At 38.7% G+C, this 11,663-nt stretch overlaps 3 protein-coding genes across 3 annotated transcripts; 1 reads left to right on the plus strand and 2 right to left on the minus strand.

The window, feature by feature from the left end:
• Positions 1–434: 434 nt before the first annotated feature.
• Positions 435–8,396, minus strand: LOAG_17908 (hypothetical protein). The gene is made up of 10 exons (XM_020450573.1): positions 8,375–8,396; positions 4,764–4,936; positions 3,838–4,010; positions 3,543–3,698; positions 3,065–3,162; positions 2,568–2,798; positions 2,180–2,341; positions 1,946–2,054; positions 1,632–1,844; positions 435–1,534 (listed from the first exon to the last, which is right to left on the minus strand). The coding sequence occupies exons 2-10, from the start codon at positions 4,904–4,906 to the stop codon at positions 1,137–1,139; spliced, it is 1,683 nt and encodes a 560-aa protein (XP_020305735.1). The 5' UTR covers positions 4,907–4,936; positions 8,375–8,396; the 3' UTR covers positions 435–1,136.
• Positions 7,477–8,984, minus strand: LOAG_08865 (hypothetical protein; the record flags this gene model as incomplete). The annotated part of the gene is made up of 2 exons (XM_003144395.1): positions 7,477–7,671; positions 8,670–8,984. 2 exons carry the CDS (start codon positions 8,982–8,984, stop codon positions 7,477–7,479), a joined length of 510 nt encoding a protein of 169 aa, XP_003144443.1.
• A 2,280-nt stretch (positions 8,985–11,264) lies between these two features.
• On the plus strand, positions 11,265–11,591 carry LOAG_08866 (hypothetical protein; the record flags this gene model as incomplete). The annotated part of the gene is made up of 1 exon (XM_003144396.2): positions 11,265–11,591. A coding segment is annotated over exon 1 (195 nt), but the record flags the coding sequence as incomplete, so codon positions are not given.
• Positions 11,592–11,663: the final 72 nt, after the last annotated feature.

Below are 11,663 nucleotides of genomic sequence, written 5' to 3' on the forward strand. Positions count from 1 at the left end.
CATGACAGTTATGGTAGTTTCCCACTCACCGAAAACAGACCATTCACGGTCCTATTCCGGGTACAAACAATGTATAGCCAAATGAGTAAGGAATCCTGGTAGGATTAATTAACTTCTAGCAAATCTCCAGATATGCAAGGTCAAAATATCACAATCCATTAAAGAGTCAGTAAAATAAAGAAAGGCATGAGAGTTAATGGAGGAAGAAATGAAACAAACGATAAATAAAGTGTGATATAGGTTTGTTAAATTAAAGTCCGACCATCAGGTAAGGAATCGATCACTAAGATCGATTACTTATTTAATCGAAAAGTAATCCATTTGAGCATTATGTATGCACCAACAATGAAAGATTGAAAGGAGAATATGAAACCTGGGTATTCGCTTCCAAGGAATTCGAAAAATGTTTCTGGTAAGTATCTTCGAACTTCAGTTTGGCCTGTTGACGTTTTTCGTAACGGGGTAAAAGCAAATGATAAAAAATTCCAACAAATCATAACATAATGATAGCATAATGAAATATAAAAGAACACACCGAGTTTGTTCAACTGAACAGAGCAAAGCATTCGCGAAGGAAAATGCGAAGAATTTGTTAAAAAATTAGTTTGAATCTAATATACAATTTTCTGCAAAACTGGTCTAATGATAAATTCAAAAAGAACGAAAAATAGATAAGAAAAATGGACCTGAGTTGGTACCTGAAGTGGAAAAAACACCTGAGGTGAAGTCAAGAAAACAAAAGAATCGTAACTTGGTTAAAAAACATCCCTGAAAAGAACAAAGAGGTGAACAGTAACAAGCAGCACCACAGTTGGTCGCATGCTAAAAAACAGCACAAATCAACAAGTCATTAGTGCGACTGCCGAAAAAATTGACTTGTTTGTTGTGTGCCAAGTTTAACTAGCAGAAAATGTTTTCTACCTGAACACGGATTTAAAATTCCAGGAAGGAGAATCTCTAATTCGCTACTGGTTCCAACTAGCAACAGTCACCGTTATTATTAATCTGATTAACAATTACATAACTGGAGCTGGAAACTGTGGTTTAAAATATACTGAAAAGACAAGATATCAAGAAAAAAAAATTGATGAGTTAAATCGTTCCATGTCCTAAATTAGAACAAAAGCAAAGAGATATTAGGCAACGCTAGTGTCAGGCTTAAATGAGGCCTGTAAAGGGGTACTTTGGATGCCTTTCAGGTGTTCCTCATTAACTTGCAAACGATGCTCCAGAGCTGTATTAAAAGTATCAGTCGCATTACCTTTCAAATTGGAAACGAGCGGAGCAGCAGTTTTTAAAGCATCATTATCAACAACAACAGCATCCGTGGTACTAATTTGCAAATGATGATGACGATGATGCTCTATAGCACTACTTTCACGAAGTCGTTTGGCATCACGTTCTTCACTTCTTGTCTTCTTCGAATGCCGCACACGCCGACAACGAGCGGCTAGTTTACGTGTCACATCGCGAAACACTTCCCAAAATTCATCCTCATTAGGGATTCGATGCATCATCACTTTACGACACACATCTGCAACGTGACAGTTTCATGGACTGATATATAAAAGAATTATTTAATTCGCTCTAATTCTAAATTTGTTGGAATCCACCATGTTTTAAAAACTTACAAGCAATATAGTGAATTCCTTCTTCAGGAAGATTCTTGTAAGTTGAATGATTTGGACCAGCAACGGTCGTTTGTGCCATTAACTTGGTACCAAATACCCGCTTTTCGGCCAACATTTTCGAAAGAAAGGCCATTGCCTTACGCACATCGTCATCACAGCGACGATTCTGATGAAACTGATGAATTATCTGTTCTTCGCTACAAGGTGTAAAACCTGAAAAGGTGTTGAAATGAAAGAATTCTCACCAAACCATTTCAAAGCGACTTGAAACAGATCCCAGATTTGCTCGAAATTATGAAGCAATCATTACTAACCTGGATCTGAAAGATAAGCTTGGGGCACCGGAATTTTTATATCTGAAATGCTGCTTTGAGAAATGCCCTTCTGACGTATGAACTTCACATAGTCATCTGACACAGGCTTCTGGAAAAAAAACTAATTTGACAAAAACAAATAAATTCCATCATAAATGACAGCAGTTCAAAGGGCTTGTACAAAAGTTCAAAAGTCAAAGCATTCAGAACACTTCTGCAGGATACATTAAATACCTTTCGACATGGTGAAGCAGTAGTAAGATGTTGACGTTGCTGTCGTACTAATGTATTTTGCGAACTCTGATTACTGTTTAACATCTGCTGAACCAAGTGTTGATGGGCTTGTTGATTCCGTCCAGTTAATGTTTCCAGATGAGCCGGAAGACCACAGCTTAGCTGAAACAATTCTTTTAAAAACCAAATCTACTTCGTTAAAGCTATCTTAGAATTTCACTACTACGATTCCCTCGTCAAGTACATTTACTTAAATTGTTGGTAAAGCAGTTCGTAAAAAATAACCCCAAATGAGACCGTTTTATGCACCAATACTTGAGTCCTGAGAAAAAACTAGATTCTATAAAGTTTATTTGAATGGAGTAAATGTTCAGTTAAAATAACATACTGTTTGATCAACGACATTCGCGGAACTTAGGTGAACTTGTGTAGGATGATCCTGTTTAGACTGTTGTTCTTGCCGTGTTTGCTGTTGTATGTGATGCAACTGCGTTGATGACGACTGTCCTAAATGGCCCTGACCATTCACAACCAGCTGTTGTAACAACTGTTGTTGTAGAAGCAAAGGATTGAGTGAAGAGAGGGAATCTAACTTCGAGGCGAACACATGCGCTGCATTCTGCAAAGCAATCGAAAAGTATCAATAACTGCATAAGACATAGAGTTCGCAAATAATGTGTTAATCTTTATTAAAATACACACACAAATAATATATAATTATAGAGTGATTTGCAAGGACCTTCCCACCCTAGAGCCTTGTTAAAACCGGTCTTAATACCTGAAGCTCTGAGGAAACAAAAAAGTACATCTTTTCGATTACCAGATCATTTCCAGTGTAAACATATCGACAAAAACATTTAAAAAAATCCCCGATCCGAAACTAACATCGGTATTGCTAATGACACTCTTGGTAGTAGCAGAAACGGGCGCTGAGCATATATCGTTGTTGTTGTCAATGCTTACGGGATCAATTTGTGCATCACCTGAATAATATTTTCACTGAGAACATCAAAACATATTGCTTCATTTGAACAACGAATTATTTTCATGTTTCGGATAAAAAAAAAGAAAAGAGAAATCAATATTTCAAGGAAAAAGGTCCAGATAAAGAACCGTATCCGAAATGATGAAAACTAAATTACTTGATTTATTTGATTACAGTGTACAAAAATTGCTGGCACGACGTTCCTACCTATTAGGAGAGCATCCATTTTATTCAGTAAATATCTTTTACAGTTACTGTAAAAAACATTAAATGGACGCATCATATACTGTTTCCGAATAAACCATCCTATAGCAATATTAGGAAGTACTGTTATAAATTCGACTGGAAGGTCTTCATTATTCGATTTTTAAGGATTACCATTTGAGTCGCATTTTCGATCGAGACCAGATGAATTCCATCTTTTCACTGAACCAAGCTGTAGCTGTTCCTGTAGATTCGGTGGCAAAATTGGACTCGTTTGTTGTAACAGTGATGGAAAGAGCCATGGATTCCATTGTAACAATGGGCTTGGCACTGAAGAAGTCCAGTGAAAAAGTGAATGGCTTCAAATGGAAAAACACCATCAAAAGATGGTATAACCTTCCAAGAAGAAAGTAGAACTGCTAGAAAGGTTACAAACTTTGACTTTCCGAAATTTATAAAACAAACTGACACGTAGGTAATGGCCTCAATGCAACGGGACATTCAGGAGTTACTGCATTCTTCCGAGGAGTTGACGAAGAGCTCGCCAGAGTATTTCCCAGTTCACCACCGGTTGCAGCGCAAACCTGATTGATAAGAGCTTGCATATTCCTCTCGAAATGCTGTTTCATTTCTTGCACTTCTCTGGAAGTTGAAATATTCAACATACTATTGATGTAAATAAACATATCTTGTTCAGTTGAAACGGGAGAAAGCTTCAGAGATTGGAACGTTTCATGTTTCTGGGTACAGCTTACTTATAATGAACATTTTCACTTTATAGTATAAAACAATCTTGGGGTATCAAAGTGGCGGAAAACCAACACTTTTTTAGAACTTCGAAAACACTGTAGAAATACTGTCCCTGGCATGCGACCTAATAATACCCTATTTTATGAAAAATGCGTCAACTTTATGGAAAATCGTGGAGGTTCAACAGAGAAACAGTTTAAAAGTTGACAGCCCGAATTCGGAGTTGAACCTGTCAATATGGAAAATTGAGTACCAAGCGATTCTTAATACTCCTCCATTTCCAATAACAAAAGTGCAAATACAAAGGGAAAAGTAAGGAAAATCAAAGACGGAGAAATTAAAGAAGCACAAATCTAGACAAACATAAATTAATAGAACTGTTCCAAATCACACTGTGAGTTATTAAGCTACCAAATTTTAGAAAACCCTACCAAATTTTAGCTTCTAATCTACTACACCTATGCTCGTTACTAAGCATTTTATTTTAGATGACTTACGATTTATTTCTTTCATGAATTCATTACATTAATGATAACTGCGTTGTCATCATGCCGATCTGCATGCATATAATAACTACTTAATAAGTTGAAATGACTGGACGAATCTCGGAAATAAAATGCAATAAAATAGAGTTCCAGACCCTACTTTTTGATCTCCAGGCATCCTTGGCAAATTGTTGTAGAAGGATGAGTGCTTGCCACTGTTGGCTGTGTTGCTCGGTTATTATTTGACAAAGCTGATGAAACAGTTGTTGGTCCCGCAAAATCAAGCGGCTGCTCTTCTTTCATCCGCCAATTTGATGAGCCAGCTTGTTCTAGCTGCAAACTATTTCTGTAAATATCAAAAAATTTAGGCTGGACCAAACATAGGTAGAGCATGGACACAAGCTAGAAATAATTACAAATATTTCTTTGGAAATGCAGCAAAAAAAGACCGCATAAACTGAAGACTGGCTGTAACCACACTGACGAAGTAGTATAGTGGATCACATTCGACAACTGGCATCTGTGAAGTGATAACGTGATTACCCATATGCAAACCGAAACGCAAACTATTACTTCCTACTTGCAGTTCACCCATAATAATTGTGTGAGGAAAGTGAACGGATGAACCAACAATTATATGGATTATAGACACTCGAATTTGGTGACCTTCTAGTGAACGCAAAGAAAGTTCTAATACATCGTTCATATACGGTTGAGACAGCCAGCAGGAAGGTATCGCATTTGGTCTTTTTGTCCTCCCGTCCATCTTCTGTCACCCTATCACTTCTCTTTTCCAGTGTCCTCGTCTGATGCTATGTATGTGTGTTTTGTGTTGTTACTTCGCTATTATGATGGATTTGCTTGAGCGTTAGTAACTTGTGTACATTAACATACCAACCCACACTCACACACACACACCCACACCCACACACGCACACACACACACACACACGCACACACACACACACACATACACACACACACACGTGCGCACACACAAATACACAATGACAGTGATAAGTGGTTATGGAACAAATATTATGATCTATAAGTTACGAATGGGGGTAATGTGCGCTTCATTTCGTTGCTTTTCTTTTGCGTTTATCTATCGGTTATTTACCTAATCTGTAATATCAATATAGAAACAAAAATTATATATATGTATATGTGTTTATACTTATATTTACATTTATATGTATATACTTATAAGTGTGTCAGTTGTTTGTTAACTGCACATTTTGCATCGCAAAATCACCGTCACTAGCGTCATTACTTTTGTTTCTCTAGATCAACACTTGAAATAGCATCAACAGTAGTATTACAAACAGAAGCCTACTTTTCTATCTATCATCCAGTTTGTGGTACCATACCAACCAATCGTCCTATTCGCTGCCACCAATAGAACCCATCTTTGCTTCCAACTAATACTTAAAACACAATTTAAATCATTCGGGTAACCCATCTTTGTTGTTAATATCACTGAATGTGGAAACTAAACTGTAAGGGAAGACTCATGCCATTAAAAGCAGACATGTAAGAGGCGCAAGGGCTCCTGTGTCAGCGTAAAGAACTAAGGGAAAGAGCTTACTGAAGACTGAAACAGTCGCTTTTCATCGATGCGTTCGTTCTGGGTACGTGGCAAAACACAGGATCAACAAGTGGAAGATAGGAAATGTGCACTTGATGAATATTATTAGTCATCTACTATTGAACAACACATTCATAATGCGAACCAATCCTTTATCATCACAACTTTTCGTTATAATTCTACCCTATAATAACTCGAACATTTTCAACTGCCAAATATTGCACGTGCCACTACTTAAGAATTCAATATAACGATTCAAATAGTCTAGAAATGTGAAGTCAGTGAGCATAAATGCTTATGGATGAAGAATCGAAGTGTCGTATTGTTGTGCAAATTATTCTTGCAGACGTGCATCAGATACGATATGACCTACTCAAGCATATTCTGAAAGTTTTCGAAATTGAATTATGCGAAAGCAGTGTGTATGTGTGTTCTCAATAGTATCGACGGTGCATAACTTCATGCGTACATACATGCACACAGACGCGCTGAGAGCAATTCGTCAAGGTCATCGAGCAATTTTCATGACGGCTCTCATCAGATCTGCAAAACCTATGTTCCACAAATGAATACACTATATTTAAATTTGAAAACATTTTGTAATTGAACAAACTAGTTGGATTAGAAATAGTATACTACTGATTAGCGATAAAAAATATCCTTTTTAACCAATGCATGGCAGCTGTAAGAAAAAAGATGGAATCCAGCCTTTAAGTACCAGTTCTTTCAAAACGATCTCGTCTTCGTTCAAATCTTGCCGCTGCTTACACTACCACAATTCTAAGTCTTTCCAAACGTATTATTTATATTTGTTGCTACTGCAATCCGCTACCCCTTAAGAGATTGGAGTGAACCTTATCTGAACACAATTCAAAATAGGAAAAGGTTGGACAGGAACTTAAATTCACGAAAGCAAAGACCGATTTTCCCCCATCAGATGGACGAACTCTGAGAACATAATTACTACACTAAACTGTCATATATGTTATATATGTAAATCCACCAAACTTTGTAATCACTTACACACATCACCACAAATTATATGTAATCACGGTGCTTCTCGCAGGAGCCTGTGTTTCTGCTATTCTTTTCCATTTCTCTTTCTTTCATCCCCACCCTTTTCACAAAGTTGCTCGAATGAGAGATGTTTGTGTGAGTTTTGAGGGAAACGGACAGGGACGCTGCAGAAGAGCGTCACCCACCCACCTCGAACCAACTGAATGTTCCAGCGATCCACAATCGGGCGCATTCATTCCATTTCACTCAAGCATTCCCTAACTCTCACCTACCCACACTGTTGCCCTCCTCGCCTTTCAGAAGCCGACTCATCGTCCTTCAGGGCCCTTCCTTCTTCCTCAAGAGCCTCGACTCTCCCAATCTCGCATGGGAAGGAGGTGTCCAACCCTTTCTCCTTTCCTCCAAAATAGCCAATACGATTTGTGATCAGCAAGAATCTTGATGAGCACATGTCACACACGACCTAACATAAATACTTCCCATGCAATCCATTAAACCGTAATCCAGCATTACCCAACACGAATATTCAGACAGCGACAGTAAAAATATAACATACTGAACCCGGAAAGTACAGATAACAACTAAAGAACTCCCCAGCGAAGACGATATTGACATAGAGTTTAACGAAACAACCCCAAATAATCGCTGAAATATAAAAAGGGAAAAAAATAATATCCAGTTTTCGGGAATCTATCAAATTCTCACAACAAACATATATATTTGAAGCCATGCCAACGGCGCTGGAAGTTCGAACTCGCAGAGAACTTGGCACTTACTTTAAACAATGACGGTTAAAGTCTAAGTAAAGCCGCAAGACTTTCCTTATGCTAACTGATATTCATTGCATGCTCATAACTTCCGCGGTAGACTAGTAAGAAGAGTGAATAGAACTGATACACAACCCATACAGTTCGGTTCTGACTACGATTTCTTCATTATCTCATTATGCTTCAAAGCGACCTATTCAGAAACTGGTATCCGCTGAGGTCGAAGGTTACGCATAATATTAGAAACATCAACGGAAACACTAAGCAGACAAATCATAATTCACGAGGATCACTTGTTAAAGGTATTATATGATGCAATAAATGTGATCTTTCCGAAGATTAATTTTTCCGCAGTGTGATAGCACCGTAAGAAAAAAAAAGTTGCACAAAAGTGGTTACCTGTAAAAGTGCGGAAATTAATTGTTGATGAGGAAGTATATTATGAGTGCCGCCGTGATTCCTCGGATCAATGGTGATGGTTGCGGAACACCCCGTATGAGGGGGTTGTTTGTTGGTAGTAAATTAACCGTCCCGAGATAAACTATCGCCAGAATTGAATTATAAAAGGGCAGCAACGTGACTATTTAATATCACTCCTTATGTGTCCTTCGAATTATTTAGATTAATGAATTAACAGAAATCGAATGTCCTTCAAAGAGGTTAAAAATAGTAGAAATGGGGTAAATTAGCATACCGCGCAAGGTAGCGCAATGCATCGCGCGGCGTGCATGTCGATGCGGCGGTTAAAGCTCAGTAAACGGAGCACTAATTGCATTTTGTTGCAAGTACTCATCGCTGCTTCTTTAATTGCGAACTTTTTTCGGAATGGCAGTCGGTTGTAAGCCGTAAGAGGAAGGAGGGAGGGGAGTAAGGCAGGCGCTCTTTGTCTTTCTCTCTCTTTTCCTTTCTTTCTGTGTGTGGACTTGTGTATAGCAAGCATTGAGATGAGAGTGACAGGAAGACATGCATGCACGCACGCACGCATCCAACTAGTATAACGCAATGACATCGTTGGCTGACTGATGGTTGATTATGTCGGATGCCTACACAACAAACTATCCTCACTGACTCAATGGGAACGGTTCTCTCTATCCCTCTCTTTCATTTTCTCCCTCACACTTCCATCTAATCATCCTACAGCATAACGCTGCGACAGATTTCAAACCATCGAAAGAATATATTCACCGAGTCGATGACGAATTTATGCAATAGCATGTCGAATGCCATACGCACCATTGCATGTCTCTCTCCCCCTCTCCCTATCAAGACATGAAATGCGGGGAAAAGAACGGGAGGAGGAGTATGTTTGGAGGATGGTTTTTCAGCACCCACCGCGCCGCTGTTCCTTCTATCTAACATAGTAATCGAGGCACGTTGAGTCTCCTCCTCTTTTCTTTCTTTCTTTAACTCTTTCTTCAATCATTTGCTGGTAAGTGCAGAGAAAGGGAAAGTAACAGCGACGATACATGCAGACAACGAGTGATGACACTTCCAGCACTGCTGTTACAACCATGTCTGCTTTAATTTCATTTTGGTTTGGATGATAAGAGAGTGCGTGGAAGTAGAGGTCACCAAGATGTCAAGATGAATTTAGACCAGTGATAGGGAGAGGGAGAGTATTAATATACTCATTATCTGCCACGAACAGACGATACAATCACACAGCATTCTCCTCTTTCCTCTTTCTTTCTTTTCCGTACAAGAAAGGATTCCTTCCCTGCAAATGCATTGGCATGTGGCAAAGTAAGAAGTTCAGAATGCGCAATTGTTGGATGGATAAAAAGAAAAAATATTGCGTGAAGCTTACAAATAATCGTTGAAATTTCATTTGTGAAATAGTGTGAGAAGAGGAGAAGGGATATGGTAAGAGAGGAAGTGAAAAGGGAGTCAAAAGATATTCCCGAAATAAGTTACGACGTAAACATTGAACTGCCGTAACACTCACTCACTCATTCACTGCAAGCGAATAGCAGTGTTGTGTTTATCTTGGCAAGCAAGCTATGGCATTGCGGGACGAGTCTATCATTTTGCCCCCTCTCTCGCTTCTCCGTCTCCTCTCTCTTTTCGTTCTCACAGCGGAACCTAAATTCTCGAAAATGTTGCTGTCCTTGATGGCATTGCAGGGTTTGTGAACAGTTGGAATTTGAATTTTTATATACGTTGTCAAGCAAGTCCATGGCACGGTTTTGTGAAATTTGTCCTCTTCGGAAATCTCCAAGTGGAAAGACGGAAAGATCTTGCTACCAGAATTGCAAGTTGGGACTCTAAACAGTTCACCCGTCCTACTCTCATCTCAGTTCCTGACAAAATTTGAACCAACACCAGCAACAGTAGCAGTAGCAGCACCAATAAACAAAATGACGGCTGTCTTTTTGCTGTATGTGAACCACTAAAGTGAATTTCATAGAAATCCAATATTATTCGAGAAGTTGTTCCACTGAACAAACAACGTCAACGTACATAGCTTACATATACATACATACACATGCATAACAGAAGCATAAAGACAAACGGACAGGAAATATCGCTTGGAACTAGTGAGAATGCAAATACCACCCTAATGGGTGAAGTTTACTTAGGTCGTTGCAATTCATGCATTTTGTGCTGCACAAACAATACACCCATTGCGGGGGCCAATTGCAAATGTGGTCCAGTCGTTGTAGGCGCCCCTCACTCCTTTAGTGCCGCTTCTTATCATATAACAGCATTCATTTCTTTATTTCCATATATATTATCATCTCTTCATATTGCAAGTTCCACTTGCCTTCGCTAACTGCACAAGAGTTGATTAGAATTATAAAACTTGTGGCTTATGAGAAAGGTATGAAGTAAACATCTTAAAGTTTTTCACTGATTGCTTTGAAATTTTGACACGCGTTGCATTCAAATACGCGCATGTTTTTATACACCTGTATTATATAGATGTCACACCTGTGACAGGCAAAAAGTGTTTTCTTCTGAGCGTATGTATAGAGGAGGAGCTTTGGTAAGTTCCACCATGGTCATCATGGAGGTTAGCTGACATTTGGTATGGTTCATGCTGCGGACGTGCGAAAACACCGAAATCTCTCTGTGGTGTTCCCCCTTTGTTAGCTTACATCCTCCTTATCGGCTTAATTTTATTTGCATGGATGCATCATCTTGTCTGGTCGATATTGTATGAATTTTATTTTAACGGGATTTAATTTTAGTAATCTATTAATTGTTGTATTTTCTGTCTTCCGGAAATATTTTTTAACAAATTATTGGGTTTTGATGTATTTCTTGGAAACTATTCGTGAGTATGGTTAATTTTTTCTTTTTTAAACATCTGTATTCTCCCTTATAAATAAATTTTTGTTACTTTTTTGTTTTATAACTTTATGTTTTTGTTATAACTTTCTTCTTCGATGCAGTCGATCTGCTTTAGTTCATCAAAATAATGCCTCGCGGAAGATCAACCTTAGGTCGTCGTGGACGAGTAATTGGAAATCAAACTGCGGAAGGACGGGATCAACGAACGAGCGAAACAGACAACGAATGGCTCGAGTACATGCCGAGGAAGCAGCAGAGCGAAGCCAGACTTGAAGATGTACGGTTGCGAGCATTGCTCGAAATTGGAAGCAGAATGGTGCCGGTTGATCTGACCTCAGGACAAATTTTATTGCCTCGTAATTTCTGCAATTTAGTGACGTCAAAAGATTGTTTG

This window comes from Loa loa (genome assembly GCF_000183805.2).
Source record: "Loa loa unplaced genomic scaffold supercont3.149, whole genome shotgun sequence".
NCBI classification, from domain to species: domain Eukaryota; kingdom Metazoa; phylum Nematoda; class Chromadorea; order Rhabditida; family Onchocercidae; genus Loa; species Loa loa.

Bases quoted from the DNA above. Each gene is read 5' to 3' on its own strand.
- LOAG_17908 (XM_020450573.1), bottom strand. From the start codon at position 4,906: ATGAAAGAAGAGCAGCCGCTTGATTTTGCGGGACCAACAACTGTTTCA. The intron at 3,163-3,542 runs GTAATCCTTAAA...AATATTATTCAG, and splicing joins TCGAAAATGCGACTCAAATG to GTGATGCACAAATTGATCCC. The intron at 1,845-1,945 runs GTTAGTAATGAT...ACACCTTTTCAG, and splicing joins AGCTTATCTTTCAGATCCAG to GTTTTACACCTTGTAGCGAA.